Source organism: Dermacentor andersoni, chromosome 5, assembly GCF_023375885.2.
Source record: "Dermacentor andersoni chromosome 5, qqDerAnde1_hic_scaffold, whole genome shotgun sequence".
Lineage (NCBI taxonomy): Eukaryota > Metazoa > Arthropoda > Arachnida > Ixodida > Ixodidae > Dermacentor > Dermacentor andersoni.
The window spans coordinates 175,341,898-175,363,196 of NC_092818.1; the positions used below are offsets into that span (position 1 = coordinate 175,341,898).

Below are 21,299 nucleotides of genomic sequence, written 5' to 3' on the forward strand. Positions count from 1 at the left end.
ACCACAGACATCGCTTGTGTTACTCATTTAGCGTATTCGGATCATCGGATACCTAATATTTTCCCAAAATGCTGGTGTCCTCTAAAAACTTTTTCAGAGCAAGAAGCGCTCTGTTTTGAAGACCCGCAGTTGGCCATGGGCCAAGTATCTTTTTTAGAGTGAATGGTCTTCTGTCTAGCATCAACAAATTTGCTTGCAGTACCCTTCTTTGTGGGTCGTATTTCGTGCACTCGAGAAGAAGATCATTCACATCTTCGTCTGGATGGCCACAAGAACACTGCGGACTAGAGACACGTTTTATCCTGTACAAGAAGTGCTTTGTAAATGCAGTATCAAGACGCAGGCGGTGTACCAATGTTTCAAATTTTCTTTTGTCCCTTAGATTTTCCGGCATTGATAAGTTTATACATGGGTCTATAAAGTATAATTCCGAGTTTTTAGTTTGCTGATCAAACCAGGTAGTTTTGCTGAGGCGACAAGAAATCTGTCTCAGAAGCAGACGGACTTCACTGCGCAATAGAGGAAGATTGGTTGTCTCCGCGTTATTGTGCGCTCGATTCGCAGCTGCGTCCGCTGCAGTATTACCAGGAATATTGCAGTGTCCAGGTATCCACTGGAATGCAATTACGTGGTTCATTGCGCTTGCTTTTGTAAGTTCTTTGAGTGTCTCATACAATAGCGAAATATTCAAGGAATTTTTCTTATTGCTCTGTAGCAATGTGAGAGCGGCTTGCGAATCGCTAAATATAACCCATTTTTGCGAATCTTTTTCTGATGTTATGAAACGCAAAGCACACAGGATTGCAAACAGTTCTGCCACAGTGGAAGATGTCTCTCGGGATAATTTAAATGTTTGCTCTAGCGCTAAATGTGGAATGACGAATGCTGAAGTCGAGGAATTTTCATGACACGAACCATCTGTATAAACGTGGATGTACTGGGGATATAAGGAGTAAATTTGGAAGAGTGCCAGTTGTTGTGCGGCTACTATGAACATGTCTCTCTTAGATATAATCCCTTCAACCGATAATTCTATTTGAGGACATGTTAACATCCATGGAGGGTAACAAACATCCACTTTGAATAATTCAAATCTTGGTAATAATGCTTTATGTTCTCGAACAACATCGTGAATTTTGCTTCTGTTTCTTTCGGTAAGCGCAAGGTTTAATGGATGATTCTCGTGTTGCGTTAAGATACGATAAATATGTCGGCATGTTTCAACCGCTCGTATGACTGGAAATGGTGGGTGACGAGCTTCAGCAATTACTAAAGAACTCGAGGTCGCCTGCGGAACCCCAAGACACACTCGCAGCCCTCTTGCCAGTAAACGTTGAAGACGTTCCTCAGAAGTTTGCGATAAACCATGGAGAATAGGTGCCGAGTAAGCAATTTTTTGTTTTATGAGTGCGTTATGAACCTGTAATAGTGAAGAGACTGATCCCCCCCACGTTGTGCCAGCGAGTCGCCGAAGTACGTTTATTACTGCATTGGTCTGCTTTTCAATTGCGCGGATGTGTGAAGCCCATGTTAGCTGGCGGTCAAGAATAACTCCAAGGAAATTATGCTCTTTCACAAACATCAAAGTTTGCCCATTAAGCGTAAGTTGGAAATTATTCAGCTGTCGTCTAGTGAAAGGAAGTACAGCTGTCTTTGCGTATGAAAGACTCATGCCTCTTTCTTTTAAGAAGGTGTCGATATTATCAAGGCCCTCTTGCAGCGTTGTTTGAATGTCTTGTATATGAGGTCCAGAGGCCCATATGCAGATGTCATCTGCGTACAGCGAATACTGTAGGCCAGACGGGAGTTTTAGTGGCAAGGCTGCCATGACACAGTTGAATAAAAACGGACTGAGAACACTGCCCTGCGGAACGCCCTGCGTAATGCTGTGATAATTACTCTCTCCTTCGATTGTTTCCATAAATATTTTTCTGTCTTTTAAGAAATTTGATACCCATCGCAGTGCTCGACCATGTAGGCCAAGCTCTAACATACCAGCAAGGATGTGTATGTGACTTACAGTGTCGAATGCTCTTTGAATGTCCAAAAATACTGCTACTGTCACATTTCCGCAACTACGTTCATGTTCGACGCATGTGGCAATGTCTAATACTGAATCCATTGTACCCCGATTTTGTCGAAAACCGGTCATGTAATTGGAAAACACATTTGTGTGTTCACACCACCACTGCAGTCGACGGTCTATCATCTTCTCCATTAGTTTGGAAAAACAGCTTGTGAGACTGACGGGTCGGTAGGAGTCAAGACAAGGGGGAGTCTTTACTGGTTTTAGAACTGGTATTACCCGAGCTAATTTCCATGAATCAGGAAGAGTCTCTCTTATCCAGATATCATTAAATATCTCCAATAGAGCCATTCTTCCTATTGGACCTAGGTTCTTTAACATCATATACGTGACACCATCTGGGCCTGCGGTTGTTTTTGTACGGCATGACGAAAGAGCACATTTAAATTCATTTAGACTAAACTCACAGTCAAGTTGAGGATGTTGAGACATAAAGCACGCACGAACTTTCTGTTCTGCTAGTGTTGTCGAACTTGTAAATTGTAGGCAAGTAAACGGAATTCCTGGTCTGGATATAAGTTGACAGAATTCGTCAGCAACAGATGTTTCCGGAGTGCTTCGAGCTACGGCAAGGGCTCGGAAGGGATGGCTCTGGGTAACTGGACCACTAAAAGATCGGACAACTGACCATATTCTGGGAACTGGAGTAAACGGAGACAACGACGCGCAGTATTCTCGCCACCTTCTCGTACCTAATTTTTGTAAGCGTCTGCGCGAAGTTGACCGAACTTTCTGTGCCATCTTGTAGTCGTCCAGCTTTCCACTGCGGCGGTAAGCCCGTTCTGCGCGTCTTCTAATTGCTCTTAGACATTCATATTCCCCGTCGACTGCAGCGTATTCATTTGGAACAGTGACTTGCTTTGTGCAGATCTCGTAAGACTCACACAATATATTTGCAAAACATTGAAAGCTCGGATTTTCACCCAATGAGTTACTTAAATGTTGACGAAAACTTTGCCAATTAGTATATTTTGAGTAGCGCCGGGTACCCTCACTCCGTATATGGCGATGTTTTACCAGGGTCGGAAAATGATCACTACCGTGCGTTTCTATGTCCGTTGACCATTCAACACCATCAAGAAGGTCTTGTGAGCAGAGCGTAACGTCTATACAGCTTGAGTAACGAAACCCCCGCAAGAACGTTGGAGAGCTGTCATTTAACACGATCAGATTACTTTTTTCTGCGGCAGACTCTATGATGCTTCCGCGGGAATCGTTATATTCACTGCCCCAGATGACGTTATGTGCGTTGAAATCCCCACAAACCAGCACATGTGAGTTTGCGATACCAAACACATTCACCAAGCTTTCAACTGATATTTTGCTAGCACATTGTAGGTAAAGACTGATCACTGTGACACTTGTATTTCTAAAAGATATCTTGCAAGCTACGAACTCCGGTATATTTAAATCGCTCGACTGTAATAAATAGGACGGGAGGTCCTTTCTCACGCATATCATCGCTCTGCTATTTCCGGCAATGCGCGATGATTTATATATAACATAGTTTGAAAGACGAAAGTCATCTCTTACGCCTGCCTCCTGTATACATAAAACAGGAAAGTTATGTTGAACTAGTAGTTTTGCTAAAATCAGCTGACTTATTTCGAAGGCTATTAGCATTCCACTGAAATACGAAAACATTGTTGTAACGATTATTCATTGTAAGCCTGCCGTGGAGCTGTTGGTGGTTGTGGAAGCACCAACGATTCCATAGAAAGCAGTGCTTTTACCTCTGGTAGATTGTTTGCTTGTGGAATGGCACTTAGAATTGCACGCAGAGCTGTGAATAGCATGGGCAGGATCATCTGTGCTACAGGTAAAGACGCGTAATCACTAAACGACGCCGAAGCTCCATGCGTGCTCGAAGCAGGTCGCTGAAGATTTGACTGAGGTGGTCGCTGGGATGACTGGTGTGGTTGAGGCGAATGCTGAGGCAGTCGCTCAGACGTTAGATGAGGTTGCTGTGTCACTGGCTGAGAGCGCTGCTGAGAAGGTCGGCGAATTTCACTCGAAGCCTGGGCAAGATGAGTAGCATTCTCTGAAGGGGGATCATGCCGCTCGCTGTCAGAACGTTGTCGACCTGAGTGTTTCAGAGCTGCAGAATGCCTGCTAATTTCTTTACCTCGATCCGCCACGGTAGCTCGGTGGCTATGGCGTCGCACTACATAGCTCAAGGTCGTGGGCTCTATCCCGGTCGCGACGGCCACATTTTGATAGAGGTAAAATGCAAAAGTCCTCGTTTACTTAGGTGTTAGGTTCACGCTAATGAAGTCCAGATATTCAAAATTAAACCCGAGTCCCCACTACGGCATCCCTCAAAATCAGGTTGCGGTATCGGCACGTAAATTTATTAGGTTTTTATTTATTTATCTCATCACAGCATTGAATTCTCGGTCATATTATCGGCAGTACTTTCGTGGCTTGTTGTCAGCTTGCGCAGCGCCATGCCTGTGTCACACCGCCGTTTCCTTTAATTACCTTCGTTGTAAAAGAGAGTGTAAGTTACAGAAATAGCTCACACTACCTACTCAAAGATTGCCGATTCAGCAGTAGGATGTCATCCCTGATCTATACATGTCAAGACGCACTAAGGCGACAACAACATTAAGCGTGCTTGTAGGCCGTGGAACGTAATTGTACTCTCAGCGTAAATTCAAACGCGAACAATTGTGAGGCTATTGGGGGCGAGCTTCACCACTGGAAAAGCTGGCGCCACCGTCGGCGTGGTGTGGCATGAGGGATCACGTGGGCACAGCGGCCGCGTCGGCTGCTTCGGAAGCGCCGAAGCGAGCTGGAAACGAAAGTTTATAAAGTCCCAGCTGTGCTGCAGTTCTGATACTGATGAAGTGGTGAGGATTTACCGCATTGGGTGTCTGCTTGACAACAGTCGAAAGTACTATAATAGGTAGTGCCTGCCTTTGGAGGCGTGCAGCATGGTAGGTGCCGCAGTGCCCAACGTACGGAACGGAGCCCGGTGTCAGCCTTATTCACACATAGCCGCAGGACAAGGAGCTGCGTGAAACTTGGCTCGCGAAACTTAGAACCGGCCGACAGCCATCGGCTGCAACTCGGTATGCAGCAAGAACAGACGCGAGGAAGATTTCTGCTACGGTGCCGGGACTGCGATTTTCGGTGAGTAGCAGAAAACTCGTACTGAGACGTTCGCCCGCGCCCGCTGTCCGGCTAAAGTCATGGTGGCCTGGTCTATGAGCTTGTTTCTAGATACTGGCAAGTTTACTGGAACGGAAAGGGAGCGGTAAGACGCATATTAAAGAAAGGCATGGGACGTGTTCATGTTTGTGTTACGAATTAATGCACTGGATTACGAAAAAGAAGCAGAGGGAAATCGCACGCTGAGAAGAGCGTTAGTCAGTTTCCGGGTTCTCCTGGATGTGTATCAGTGGCTTAATTCAGACTTAAAAAAGTACACCTGGAACTACCCCATTCTTAGAAATTGGCTACAGAGTGATTACGCGTCACATTTTCATACAATTGGGCATAGCAGGCGTTATGATCAGTTATTTCCGGTTCGCGTTTAAATTTGTGCTGGTAGTCCACACCAAAAAAGCGCGGATTCGTTAAGTGCTGGACCCCCTGGTTTAATATTCGCTAGTATTTGCTTTTCCTAAGTCTAAAGAGCGCTGTAATAGGCTGTACACAATAGCGGAAAGGAGCAGACGACACAATTGATGGCTTCAGGGTACACAAAGAGTCTTGACTGGTTTAACGTACTGCGACGACCAAGGTACACCGACGACGCGAGTTACGCTACGTCGGCGAAAAGTGGACACCGTGCAGTCAAGCGTCACGGCGCAAGCGACATGACCGGCGTTTCTCGGCTGCTTGACGTGGCCGGCACGAAAATAGAACACGTTTCATGCCGGGAGCCGCTAGACCAGAGTGCATCGCGCGCTAGCTAGGCTGACCGTCAGTATGCTAGCCTACAGTTCGAGTGTGCTGAAGAGAGTGGGCCGAGTTTGCGCCTTGGCCAAGTGGAACAGCACTCGCCGGATTTTGTGCGCATGCGCTGCGGTCGCCTTTCTACGCATACTGGCCAAAGCGGGCGCTTGTCTGTGCAGTGTGTGCAGTTGTTGCAAGCTGGCGGGGTGATAGAACCATAGGGAACTGGGCCTTTTCAGCGACTACCTCAAGGGGTGCCGGACTTACGAATCTCGCATCGGGTCGAAGCTTGTATGATCTAGGCAAGCATGGCGTAGCAGTTCCAAACCGACAGACCGCGCTGAGTGATCCGAACTACACCGTGTAGTGTAGTGTAGTGATCCGTGTGTTACACATTGCACAACCGCTCTAACTTGCAACTCGACTGATCCCCGACAGCTGCGACTGTTCCTACACCCGCATTTGCAACAGTATCGACTTTGCAAGCTGGGGCCTGTGTCTTCATTTTCAACTCTTATGTCTTCTTTAGTAGCGCTGTTTGGCCCTTCAGCATGCCCTAACTAGTCCGGCTCGACATCACGGTTCAGTTGCCATATGTTTTATAATAGATGTAGGTCGTAGACCATCTGAAAACGTGTCGACTTCACGTATGTACTGGTTGCCGCAAGTGTCGAGTGGGCACGAGATAACACCGCGACAGGCGGAATGGTACCAGGGATCCGACATTGTCCATCTGGATTCCCGCATCGGTCCTGGATTAAGATGCCACGTAGGAGTAGCACCTTGCTTTGCGATTCCTGGTCAGGGGATGGTGCTATGGACTTTCGGCGCAGTGCGCTTGTATTTGAGGTCTCAAGGCAAAAGGAAAACCATTGTTTTCGGGAGCTGTCACGCATAAGACAAGACCAGAAGAAACCAAGAAATGGCCCTTTTAGCCCTGGTATGCGGACGCTTGTTTTCTTCGTCTCCTCTAAACAGGGAACTTACCATGATTGGTAGGGTTCGACAGATTGTCTGTACGGCAAGATAGGGTATTAAAGAATAGAAAGTCGAGCTGGTGACGTCACCATGTTGCACTGATAGCTGATACGTTCGAGCAATGGTATGTAGTTATGAAAAACGAGCAGAAAAGCATGTTACTTTAAACTTTTAGCCGAGTGCTTTTAGAATGGGAAATACTGGCAGACAAGCGTGACGTCACCTCTCCAAGCTTCGAGGCCTCGAATTATAAAGGAAGCGTTGCGCCGTAGAAGTAGGGACACCTGTTTCCGCGGCGCAACGCTTCCTTGATAGGTAATGCCGACTTCATAATGACTTCAAACTGACTAGCTCAACGTTCATTGCTTCTATAGAGCTACTACGGGTGGATCTCAGTAGCAGTGGTTCTAGTAGTAATGGTTGTCAGTAGCAATTGCGCCATCTTGCGCCAACCTGCGTCAAAACACTAATTTCCAATGAAGTTGTCAAATTTGGCAAGGTGTGCTTGTTCAGTGGCAACCACACAGCCATAGACATGCGTTGGCTAGCGCTTAGCCCTGCGATCCAAGCCTGTTTCGGCGTCGGCGTCTTTGGAGTGTGGTTTGTTTGGTGGCGTAATAGTAACTGAAGAAAATGAAAACCGTTTTGTGCTATACAACGCATTACGAATGTTTTATAAAAGTGTTACGCGTTTGCGTATATGTGGACCAGCTAAAGATTATTTGAACTGGTGCTCATTTCATGGCGCAGTCGGAAATAAAAAACCGCGCTGAATGAGTAAACGTCGTACGGTCTGCTCGGCGTGTAGCTCGTCAGTTTCCTTATACCTTTCAGCACTAGGTTTAGCATCCTGCGTGTGACGTTTTAAGTCTATTTCGTACGTGCACCACGTCCGGTTACTGGGATGATAGTGCGCGCGGCACACCGACAAACGACCGGCTTGCAAATGAAAATTGGTCACGAATATCCAGTGGCAACCGCAATCGTCGTTCAAATGTGCACTCAGGCTGCACAACTTCCTGCCCGGCCACACCGCACAAAATCAGACTCTTGCCGTCGCAGAACGCAAGTCACAGGTGTAAAGTTTCATATTTAGTCAACCTTAGCGCCCAAATTATGGTGATAAGAAACGTTTGGCGAAACCGCAAACCTCCGAAATTGCGTTCGTGACAACGATCTTCACGACGCGACTTGCGCAGATCTAGTACAAAAATTTTGATAAGCGAATGTTCGTCGCACCAAATATCGGTTGTCGTTTTACGCTGGCTTTATGGCGCCTGTGGCGGAACCGCGAATAAGCCCGAATAATCGAGCTTATTCAATATATTGGTCGAGCACGCAGACCGGAAAGCCAGCGAAATTTTTACCTCTTTGTTGTCTAAAAAAATATCTTGGAGCTTTCCTTCGGCAAGCGATGTGAAATACAACCTGCAATGACCAGGGGTGACATGCATGAACATTTAATAACGAAGGTAATAACGAAGGTAATAACGAATTTAAGAACGCATTCTAGTGCGGACTAGAACTTGTCTAGGGAATATTTAAGAACGCGTTCTTAAATTCTTTATTATTTTCGTTATTAATTGTTTGTGCAAGTCCCCAGATGTACGTCAGCTTCACATTTGTTCTGTGGTATTTTGCTATCGTAACTGAAGGTCGCCAATAATTAAAATTTCCCTGAGGGCACTACGCGAACGGCGTTCATTGTACATTGATGGGTGTTGTTCATGGTGGCCACTGTGAATATTTCTCGTTTATTGTGCACGAATACGTTTAATTAGCTAAATTTATCAATTTGCCCAATCGATCAGATGTCAATGAAAAAGTTGTAGACAACGTTGAGAAATAACCGATACCACCATTTAAAACAACGTGGAATTCGTGAAGACTTAACGACAAAAAAAAAAAAAAATCCCGTGAAATAAATTAAAAATAAAAACAAGAAAGAAACCCCGCTGTGACCATGGCAACGCTTCTGCGCACCACAGATTGCATCAATCTTTACGCAAATCGCGTCAAATAGAGACACTGGGGAACGAGTGGCCGCGCTTCTTTCTTGCTGCGTCAGAAGTTTTCAGAGCGCCTCTTCGGTCCCTATCAAAAGGCGAAGTAGCGGCATCTTGTAGCGGTTCGCTTTCCGAACCGCTAGAAGACCGTGGCCCAGGTTTGCACGTTCGTAGTATACGCAATGCACAGATAACGACTCTTGCGTCTGAGCCCACTTATATTACTGGTGCGGGGGACTCGTTGTCACGTGACTTAAAAAAAAAAGTCGCAGGCTTTTTCTTTTTTTTTTTCGCCAGGAAGGGCCACATAAGACAGACCTAGGTCGCTATGTACGCTGTTCTCGGTAATTTCTCGACGTATTGCACAACCTTTGCATTGACACCTCATTGAACAAGTAAGGTAATAAATGCTAGTTCATTAATATTAAATATTACTTACTTGTTCACAAAGAAAAATAGGAAAGAGAAACTCGACTAGCATTAACACAAGCCTGTCAACATAGAGTTGGATGTTGTTCATGGAAAGCCTTCGGTTATTTTTTTCTTGGCCACATTTCTTTTTTTTTCTATCCGGTATGTAATTTAATGGTGGTTTCTAGAAACCTGTGTGGTATACCTTTGTACCTTAATGCTAACGTCAGGTGGATGACAATTTTTTCCTGTCATGAATTTTGCTTCCCTTGCAGGCTTCCGCAGAACTGATCTGCCTTAACATAATAGTGCTTTGCAAAGTCAAATAAGGAACACACTTTCTTCATATATACTCATGTTGACCTTTACCAAGCTGCTCCAAAACACGTATCTACTGCTCCAAAACGCACGATTTGTGCTCCAAAACTGCTCCAGAGTGCCAAATACGCTGCTCCTAGAGCTGCTCCAAAACTTGCTTGACCGCTTCCATCCCTGAAACGTGATAATTGCTGTTATATGTATTTTATTTGCGACGTACTAGTTCCAGTTAAGTAATCACCTTCACCGCATTTAGTTATAACAAGGCTTTACTGCAGATAAATCCGCAATTGCAGAAATGAAATTATCATTTTTGAATAGTATGTTCCGGGAAACCAAGAAGCACACTGACGTTTCCAACTTCCTCGCTAGTTCGTTTTACTGCTTGAAGGTAAAAAACAGCATAGATATCGAAGGAGATAACGAATGACAAGGCGACACCGTGGCGTCGAAACAAAATATTTTTTAATAATATCAGTGAATAGGTACACGGCCTTTTACAGCTCCAGCGAACGTTGACAACAAACATGTAACGTGAACCGGTAACTACAGATGTATCATCCAACTTTGGCTACCTATTGCATATGAATGGTAAACAAGACCGCAAGCGGCGGTAATGCAGCCTTCTGGTAGAGAAGGGTATAAGTATTTCACGAAGTATTTTTGATCGCCTCCCGTCAGTGTCCTTGTTAGGTCTTTCGTTCACGCTGGATGCGTCGATCATCCCAGGATCCAGCCCGTTTCTCACATGACAGGAGCGCAGCCTGACACTGACGTACACGTATTCACCTACATCGATGGTTGTGAGGGGATAAACAGAACGAAATTAAATACACATCGGCAAAACTTTGGCATGGAGTAGTGTTCCCGTCTTCGGCCTTGTTACCTTTCTTGCTTTTCGCTGTCGTCGTCGATCTGCGTGGCTGTATTAGCCCGCGGCGAGAGCTACCCCCCCAACGTGCGGCGGAACAGCCGCGACTGTGGCATCGTAAGCGGTCGGCGTTTGACGCCTTGGAGCAAGACACGAGCATCGCGAGGCGCTGCGGCTATCCCATCATAGGTAAGACGCGCACGCATTTGAGGTTCTTCTTCATGGCGCACCAGCAAAACTGCAGCCCGAACGCCAGCCGGACTTTGTGGGTGGAACCCAAATCTCGAACTGGAGATCTGGGTCTGGAAGCCTCGAGACTTTTACCTAGGGTCAGATATAGGGTGAAGTCGCCAGCGAGGCTTGCAGCGACTTAAGCGTGTGTTGGGATACGCGCATTAACGCTCGCCCGTGCAAATGTGAGAGGGCTGGTATACTTCGGTTTGGGCAAAGAAAGCAAGTGCCTTACCAGCATACTGGGCGCATTGGGTGTAGTGTACACCACGCACCCTCGCTGCACGGCGGCTTGTTAGTCCACCAAGGGAAAGGTAAAGTTGGCACTCCCTTGAATGTAAGATGAAGCCGCAAAGGAGACCTCTACGGGTTCTTCGGAAGGACAGCTTCGCTGATGAAGCTCTGTGGTACATTCGAGCAAATGGCAATTTTATCTTTCAAGAATCAGCGTATACGTTGCGGATTTCTGCAGCAGAACGCATTCGGCTGTGAATCCACCCGTCGCATACTTTCTTTTACCTCAGCGCTGTCACAAACTCCGCGCACTCATTATGGCCTACACTCATGTACCTTTAATGTTGTTTTTGTTTCAGAGGTTATTGCTTGTTCATACTGAGAGTTGTAGATTATGTGCTCATTCATCGGCTTTTCCTCTGGGAAGGCTTGTCTTTAGTAATACTAAGCTCTTTCTTCCTTGCGTCGTGTACGCCTGCGCCTAGCTCCGCCCCTTTTCTCATGTTGCAAAAGCTAAGCTGCCTGAGTGTTTACCCTGCTTCTTCTTTATAGTTACTTCCCATCCACACTTTCTCTCACTTTTCTGCAGTTCGCCATCTCCCAGTGTAGGGTAGGAAACGGGACTGTGGCCCCCGTTAACGTAACTATTTTCTCCCCTTTGTTCTATTTCATCCTACGCCCATATTCTAGGTTTCTGTGTGCTGTTCTTCAAGAAACATCCCTCCCTGTCTTTTTCCGTCTTGCGGGATTGATGTTTTCGTCGTCTTCGGAATGTCAAAGCCACAGTGCTAGCCGATCCACCCGATTACTTTCTCCTCTCGGCATCTGTTTGTCGCCATATGGCCGCGTTCATTTTGACGCAGTCTCTAAACATTTGTGGAATGTCTCATTCACACGCCTACTGCGACGCAAACGGCGCGCCTTCTCTCACTATCATTGGTATTGCGGTAATAATGAAACCCTTAGCGCTGAAAGTGTTAGTGGTCTTTGAAAACGTGCCACACTGCGTGTAACTGTAGTTGTGCTCGTATTTCCTAAATTAATGCACTTTAAGTCTTCGCCGAGTCGCCCGCACACACGTCAGTAAAAAGCCTTCGCAGCAACCGGGACGGTAAACGCATAGCTCGCCGCAGGTACGGTAATGACGTCATGGCTTAGCTGCTGGATGTCGGAATGGCTCTCTTGAAGAATCATTTTCCGATGTTCACAACAATGATACAGTCGAAACAGCAGCACTTGTATGATTGTTGTGGTAAAGTGTTGTCGATGACTTAGAGAATGAGTACTTGTGTTTTATGGTCACAGTGAAGTTTACAGGGTGGTTACTAAGTTATTGAGGGCTTACAACCTATAGCTTTATGAGCTCTTGATAACTGCCACCTTGCTTCCTCCTCGCGTGTTTCCATGTTGAATAATGACGAATATACAAGCGTTTAAATCGTAGTTGAGACAATGGTTCTGCTTCCGAGTATCAAATGAAGGCCATAACTGCACTCGACAACTAGCTGCGAACATCCGCAGACAAATTCGCGCTAAATATTAAGAAAACATACATTCGCCACTTGGCTCACGTGGCCTAAGTCGGTTCTGGTTCAGAACTAATGAAGACTAGAGTAATGGCTGGTTATTCAAAGGGCTAATCCATGGGATGCTCACCTCGAGTTGTTACTTCATTTAAACAGTACAAAAGTGTGTACTCATGTGTAGGCTGCTTTTATTCTGGCGACTACTTATTCGACCGTATCGCACTACTAAAGGGCGACTCCGGCGATATTTTGACGATGTCAAGGTAATGGAATATTTAGGTTCCCGAGACCCCCTTGTCACGCGTCTGATAATACAATGGTTCCACAAATTCGAAAATAATTTTAAATAAACAAGAAAGCGCATAAACGAAACCGAACCTGACGGAGCAGCCGAGCGAAGTTCTTCGTGTGACGTCACGAGTGCCCCAGCGGGGAAGGCGCGCAAGGCATGCCGGTATCGCTTTCTGGGCGAACGAAACCACCGAAGAGCAGACGCTCAGCTGATTCGTGACCGAGCCGGACCTTCGGGTGACAACGTCAGCTGTACCAGCTCTTCGGATCGGTCAAATATGGACAGTTATAATTTTGACGAATTCAGTAACCACGAATAGCCGTTCGCATCCAACCCGCCACCACGAGATCCAGCACCCATGCGCTACATATCGTGCTGCAACATGACCAAGGGTAGCCCTAACCACTTAGTTTACACGTGCTGCTTGCTATTTTAGGTGTTTTACTCCTTCTCAGGGAAGCGCTTCGCTTGCTCCCTGTAAGATGTGGAGCACGACTTTCCCCAATAGTATCCAGCAAGAACGCCGCTGACAGTTCAAAGCACCATCCGGTACATTTGTTTACACCGCCACGTGCAGCGACCACTCTTCGTTCGTTTGAGATATAATGCTAGCTGCTCATCGGTGACATCAATTAATGTCAGCACATATCAAAACAGGCAGATTTTGTGCATGTAAGCACCGCTGCATCCCCCTGAATCGCGCTAATGTGAGCGACCACACCTTCGTAAACAGCGAGCGGGAGACCGTAGTACGGGAGCGCTGACATGCTGCCTACTTATTCTTCGTATGCTCTTCATGCACACAATGTGCTCCGTAAAGTAGACACAGATGAGGAATTTGCGCGTATGATCGTTCATTTAGAGAACGCATAGTTTTCTCGCGAGAACACCAGTGCCAGTGTATATTGACACCGTTGGCAGCTGAACGAGGTGGTTTACGCTGCTTTATCGAAGGGGCCTACGTTTGCTGCCTAATCGGGATACGAGGAAAGTAGTGCACCGCGGAAGCTAAATAATGAGTATGCATGACAATACGTAAAAATGTACCCATGTCCGTAGTCGCATATAATTTAGGGGAGGGCCGGTGAGTGCGGCTGGCAGCTTTCCGTTGAAAACTGCAATGTACTGATTTCGATACTGCTCCGTGTCGTTGCTTCTCGCTTATTGTGTGTGCAGTGTACTATATGAGGAATGGTTTATTTCAAATCTGAATGGCGAAAACTGAACTACAAAAGCAGTTTTCTTCATCCTAATGGCCTAATTAGCTTCAGGTCAGTCGCTCAGGACTGCCAGCAGTAGACGCACGAACTCTGCGACTGTGACATATAGGCTTAACCTCGGCCGAAGGCGATGGGCATCGGGTGAAACTGTGTGGATGGGGAGGGCTGAAGTTCGTGAAGCCAACAACGCTACACCGCTTGTCACCCCCATCACTTGCCTGTCTACAGGGAACGCAACTTCTCGTGACAGCAACTTCTCACGCCAAGCACGAGCTCACGATCGTCGACTCCTCGACGCTCTCGTCGCTGTCGTCTGCATCATACCGGCGTGCTCTGCATGGAATACTCCTGACGTCATACACAATGTGGCCTGTAACTGATGAGGTAACGTAAGGTGTTCGAGGCAATTGATTAGATTCATTTGTAAAAAATCTGCGCGACTCTCAAACCTGCTTTTTTGAGGATGTGACGGAAGTGTTCAGGGGAACGTACCCAACGAATTTCATCGACATCCATTGACATCGAAAAATCGCCGGAGTTGCCCTTTGACGTCATTGCCGCTTGTGCAGCGAGCTATTAGCGCATTATTGCGGTCTCTAGCACGACACAAACAATACACTCTGAACGCTTGCTGTCTGGCACCACTGCACTAGCAATGGTATGCTCTTCTGAAGCTCTCACGTGTCCATAACGTCACGTCTGCTTCCGTGCTACATTCACGCTCAATCGTTTCGGTTTGCTCAAGCACATATGTACAGATATCCCTCTGGTCAGTATCCTTCGATTTTTCCTACCCAATCGCTTCCGAGAATAACAAAAACTCGTATGCGACAGACGAGGTGCGCGCACGCAGATCTAACGGATAGTGCGTAAGAGAAATCTGGAGTGGTAGCGGTCGCATTATGACGAGGAAAAGTCGTCAGTCTTTACTGAGAGGTGCGATTGAACGATGGCTTCCTTCCCTAACTTAATCGATGGTGGCTATTTCTACGAAGAGAGGAGGAAAGCATCTGACAGAGTGCATGGGTGCGTTCCGATCCGTCTCTGCTGGCCCACGAAATGTTGCGAGGCGCATGTGTTACGGATTAATATTGATGGCCCAAAAAAATGAGGACTTTGCATGTTCATACGAACACTCGCCTTGTACCGCAGTTTCATATATATATATATATATATATATATCGCTTGACGAATAGTCGTCTGCTAGACCATACCGATGTCCGTAATGTGCAAGAGAGCCGGTTATCGCAGTAAATGGAATGGGCGAGTTTGTGCTAGCCTTAGTATAGCAGGAAGGTCTCCTTGCGCCGCGTGCCCGACGACGGCGCCGCTACGGACCAGCCGTGGGGCGTTATTGGTCATATGATGTCACAACGTCTCCTGTAGTTTCCGCTTTAGGCACAAAGCGTGACAGCGGCGAAGCCTTCGTCTTGCCAGTGCTCCTCGAACTTGGCGGCCCTGGTGATACCAGTGCAGGTTAGAGGCGCCGAATGTACATGGTAAATGAGAGGGAGTGGTCACATGTGTACGCCACTGCGGCTGTCCATGCGGTGTGCATGGGGCAACATTGAAAAAAAAAAGATCTATAGGAAGGGTGAGGGAGAGAGGCTACCGCCATTTGCCTTTTCTCCAACTTCCATAGGCAGTTGCGCTGGATCGCACGACCAAAGAACTGCCTAATGACAAAAGAATAGAGCTGCCTGTTTCACTACTGGCACACGCTACCTTTATTTATGACGGAAAGCAAAATAAGCTACGCAAAGAAAGAACGAAAGTGGCCTTGCAGCCTCGTTTAGGCGTGGAAAAAGGCGAGTGTTCAGAAGAACGCGTCACTGCAGACGAGACTTATCTAGAGAACTCCGCACAGCGCCGACTTCTGGTTGCTACAAGAGCACCGGCCTGACTCGAAGCTTTCATGGCGTGGCAAAAAACAGCCGAGTGAGAGAGCACAATGCCGCATTTTCGGCGCTCAAGCTGAGCCGTGTTTCCTTTTTGATTGCTCGACGAGGAATTGAACGAGATTCAGCGCCTGGATCGGCCCAGTTTCTAGTACGTTCAGCCAGGCCGGCAGAATCGGAACGCACCCTTAGTGCATGAGTCTGCTGTGAAGTGTGTGTGTGGCGGCGGACGCGCTGTTGGCCGTTGGCGCGATGCTCCCCTTCGCTGTTGTGTGTAGTTTGTCCTCTCTCTGCGCATCGTTTAGAGATACGTGTAGTGCGTTCCCCCCGTGTGCCCGCCACCATCCCGAGACGTGCCGCGGTGGCTGCCGGGAACGACTGCGAAGAGGCTGCGCCGGCCGTTGCGCGTTGCTGGTTTTCTGTGGTCCTAGAGGTTTTGGCACGCTCCCTTGGTCCCCTTGCCTGCGATTAGAGAATGAAGAAATGAGAGGCGTGTTGGATCGAAGAAACGCATGTTTGGTTGGACAAATGATGGCTGAAAAGTTTCAGAAGCATTCGCTCAGACGGTCTATGGAAGGTTCATTGACTTTCGCGTGGTCAATGGATTTTCTGTCTGAACATCCCGCAATATTTTGACCTTGTAATTTCGGTCGACTAAACGTCATATACATTCAGCAAACAACCATTTCGGGAGTCTATGCGGTTTACTTAAGTCTATAAACAGAATACAGACATTATATATATAAAAAGAAAGGACAAGTCTAAGAACGCAAAACGGTCTACAAACAGTATACATCGTATGTACTCCCACCCGAAAAAGGAAATAAAAAGGACGAAGACGGGAAGAATTGTGGATTTGGTAGAGTATAAGGGAGTCCTCTGCAGTCTCTTCAAGGAGGAAGTTTTAAAGGATATACGGGGTGATCATTTGTAAGATATTTGGAATATTTAGGAATCGCTTGTGGCATAAGCATAAGTCTTGTCTTTGAGCTGGATTATTCGAGGTTCGGAGAGGCGGACATTACCAGCACGAGAAATCGGAACACGTGTTTAACTAAATATAAGCTTACTAGTTAAATTCTTAATTAATTATTTTACGGCAGATATCAAAATTTACGAATTGCAGCCATTGAGTTTGCAAGATGTATACACTTGAATCTTCAGGATGACACCGGCTTCGGGATATAATTTCCCAAAGTGTGGGACGAAATATATATGACCGTTCCGGTCGCTTTTGTGCTTCAATGCATAAAATATGGCTTGGTAAAACATTTTCTTAGGGGAATTGGTTCATAACAGAGAAGGAAAAACTGAATCGCGAAAGAAACAAGGACGAGACGAGTACGCCAGTATCGACCAAGCGCCAGTCCTGTGTACTCGTCCCGTCCTTGTTTCTTTCGCGCTTCTGCTTTTACTTATCAGGCATAAAACAGCGTATTCTTTAAAAAGAGTAAGTGGAACAACAGTGCATTTTTACGGCGAACTTCATGGCGTATATCTGCAATTTGGTGTTCTCCTAGGAATGCATTCCAAGTGGATTAGCCTTGGAAACTCATCGGCTACAATTCGCAAAGTTCAATATGTGCCGCAAATTAATTAATCAGGAAGTCAATTAGTAATTGTGTTAATTAGTTGAATATCTATGTCGGTTTCTCGTGCAAGTATTGTCCGCCTCTCTGAATAACGCAGCTCGAGGACTGTAACTATATGTTATCTGCAACAGGCTGTCCTTAAACGTTCAGGAATGCTCGGAGATGGTCGCCCCGCGTGAGCTTGCTCGCCTACCTGCGTCTCGTTGTTTAGCGTCGGCGTCCTAGGACCTCCGGGACGGGGTGACGGGCGTCGAGGGAGCGGCTGCGTCGTCGAACTGCAGGGGCCGGCCGATGCCCGAGACGCTCGTGACAGACGGTCCGTCGGGCACGGGCCCGCCCTCACCGCTGGCCGTCGAGTCCTCGGGCGTCTTGGAGACCTCGGTGGTCTCTTGCTCGTGCGCCGCAGAGTGCGCCGCGTGCGCGTGCTTGTGCTTGTGGTGGAAGGGCTGCAGCGAGAACCGCCGGTGCGTCACCTTGCGGCCACCGCGGCGCTTCGAGATGTGCGGGTTGTCCTTGCGCATCGTCTTGTTCCGCAGCACTTGCAGTTGGGTGTACACGCGCCGAAGCTCAGCCTGCGCGGGGAGCCAAGCGTGTAATGCCCGTCGCGTTTTTTTTTTTTTACACATGCCTCTGTAGAGGTGGCAAATACGATAGGTTTGCACAATTATTCCATTCTTTCGGTAGTGAGGAGCTTTCACAGCAAGCCCCCTCGGCTGCTCCCGTGTTCGCTGCCAGCCTGTCGTGGGGCACGGGTTTGTTGAAGTAAACAAAGTTGGAGCAGAAGGCACTTGCATGCGCTGCGAAAGCCGAAAGGCTACTCTTTTTTGTTTTCTTTGTCTAAACGCCATATAGCGACTTAACGGTCGTTTAACTGTGACCCCAGTGTTTAAGAACAAACAACCTATAAAGCGAGGTCAGATTAGACCCGTCAACGTACGCTCAAGAAGTGAGTCACTTTTATGCGACTCCATCACATTCATCAAGCTTGAAGATCGCAAGTCGTTTCTCTTGGACACTGCAAGCGCATCGAGGCCCCGTAGAGTTGGCAGCTGGACATAATTGCGCAGCGTGCATGATTGAAAAGTGAATTGTCAGCATCTTGCAGTCGCGATGCTGCTGGCTTGGTTTCTCTTTGCGGACTCCGTGTATACCGTGTATACATGGCGAATCAGTTGATCGACACTTACTGTTGCTTTCTTTTTCTACTTCTATTTTCATACTGTGTCGCTTTCCACAGCAAAGCATATTGAAAAAATGGATCATAACGAAGCACGTGTCGTCTATAACCCTCCCGCTCTTCGAACTTGTTTTCCGTATGTTGTGCCCTCTCTGTTCATCATATACCAACTCGCCGAGTGATCTTTAGTCTCACGATTAGGAGAGAAAAGTGGTCTGTGCAGGTTTTTGCTGGTTTATAGACTTACCCTTATGTCTTCCGGATCCATGTCTGCCAGGTTTATGTCTGCAATGTCCACCTCTCCGTTGGAAAGAACGGCTTCGTGGAGTTTCAGATTCTCTGGATGCGGATCCGGAATTTCATACGATGAAAAATGACGACTGCGATGCTCTGTTGCCAAGTTTGGAGGCCGATGGTGGTACCATAACTGCGACAACATGATGGGGAGGAGGAAACAACATTATTCTGTCAATGTGGAATGGCGGGCTCATTGACCAGCCGCTCAGTGTGCCTTTGTGAGTGATAGAACTGCGGTTATTAGAGGTTTATAAAGATTCACCATTTTAGAAAACCAGCAAGCTCACGGCACGATCAGCCGTTGATCTTCAGGGATGCAAAATTTCACCTTATTGAATGCATTTGCCAGCTGCGTCTCTCGCTAGGCATTATCGCACGGCTAGCCTCTGTTTTGTACGCATGCGACACTGTGCGTCTTAGGAAAATGCTGTGATGTTGCACTTGATTTTTACCCAGTCAGAATAGCGCTCTATGGGACCAATACGAGGGCGTGTGCACGCAAACGAGAGAAGAAAGATAAAGAAGGGTACGACTTTCTTGAAGTTCATCAAGAGCGAATCGTTACCGTTACTGCATGACTACTTGCTTGGTATAGCTACAACACTGCAACAGCAACACTGTCTCCCAGGTACACTATTTGACGTAGATGTTAACACACGTGTTCTGAACTTTGATTTTATGTGCGTTCATCATAATGCTTGTACGCAAACTTCGTAAGCGCTCACCCTGTTTCGACGCACCATATTTGTAAATAAAATCTTTCTTTTAATAGCAGCAAGTTTGCTTACACCATTTCAATTCGTTTCAACTAGAGTGCCTTTTACACCCCAAGTACAATACCAACTACAAGTTTGCCGCTATGTTTTCGCTAAAACACGTCTAAACAGAAACTTTCCGTGCAGTTACGTAACTGTTCGGTCGTTAACTTTTGCGTTCACACACACGCGCACACGCGCACGCACGCACGCACGCACGCACGCACGCACGCACGCACGCACGCACGCGCGCGCGCGCGCGCGCGCGCGCACACACACACACACACACACACACACACACACACACACACACACACACACACACACACACACACACACACACACACACACACACACACACACACACACACACACACACACACACACACACACACACACACACACACACACACACACACACACACACACACACACACACACACACACACACACACACACACACACACACACACACACACACACACACACACACACACACACACACACACACACACACACACACACACACACACACACACACACACACACACACACACACACACACACACACACACACACACACACACACACACACACACACACACACACACACACACACACACACACACACACACACACACACACACACACACACACACACACACACACACACACACACACACACACACACACACACACACACACACACACACACACACACACACACACACACACACACACACACACACACACACACACACACACACACACACACACACACACACACACACACACACACACACACACACACACACACACACACACACACACACACACACACACACACACACACACAGAGAGAGAGAGAGAAAGTAATTTTATTTGAAAACCTTTTTCTCAGAGTTAAGACCGCTTGCCAAGAGCGATTCTAATTGTCAGCTTTAGCACCTTCCTGCAGGACTCTGAACCCTGCTTGAAGTTTCTTTTTACCCATGTTTAAAGATAAGTGCGTTTTATTTATTATTCAGTTCTTACTCTCTCCCGTCTCCTCTCCAGCTTCCCCTTCTCACATTTTGCCGCGCAGTCGCAAGATAACGTGTGGGGAAAAACATAAAACAGAGGAAAATTTAGCGGATCCCACGCGCAGTGGGAATCGACGTGAGCGAAGCTTTCTGTGCTGTTTCGTTTGATTGACGATAATTAGCGGTGCTGTTCACGGCGAATATTTCACTCTTTCAGCGTTTAGTGCAACACGGGAGTGGTGAGTTGATGGTAAATGTTACCCTGCGTGCAGCACTGCTGTTTGTTTGCGTAGTACACAGAACATACAGCGAGACGTGTTTGCTTGAGGCGTTGTTGTGCGCCATTCTTCATAACTTCCGAGAAGGTTAGTACTGTCATTGCTTCACATGACACATCGCATCGTGGCAGAACTGTTGAACTTTAATTGAATTATATGGCTGTGCGTACCAAAACCACAATCGGATTTTGAGGAACGCCATAG

General features: G+C 47.1%; 1 protein-coding gene across 1 annotated transcript in view; it reads right to left on the bottom strand.

Moving 5' to 3' along the window:
- Nucleotides 1-10,150: 10,150 nt before the first annotated feature.
- The window catches only part of smog (G-protein coupled receptor 158 smog), a 269,733-nt gene continuing 258,584 nt past the window's right edge, over nt 10,151-21,299 (bottom strand). Inside the window, exons 10-12 of the mRNA XM_050179266.3 lie at nt 18,991-19,170; nt 17,760-18,138; nt 10,151-16,436 (exon numbers count right to left, since the gene is read on the bottom strand). Of these exons, the coding sequence (XP_050035223.1) occupies nt 17,788-18,138; nt 18,991-19,170 (531 nt within the window). The 3' untranslated portion in view covers nt 10,151-16,436; nt 17,760-17,787. The remainder of the gene's footprint in view (nt 16,437-17,759; nt 18,139-18,990; nt 19,171-21,299) is intronic.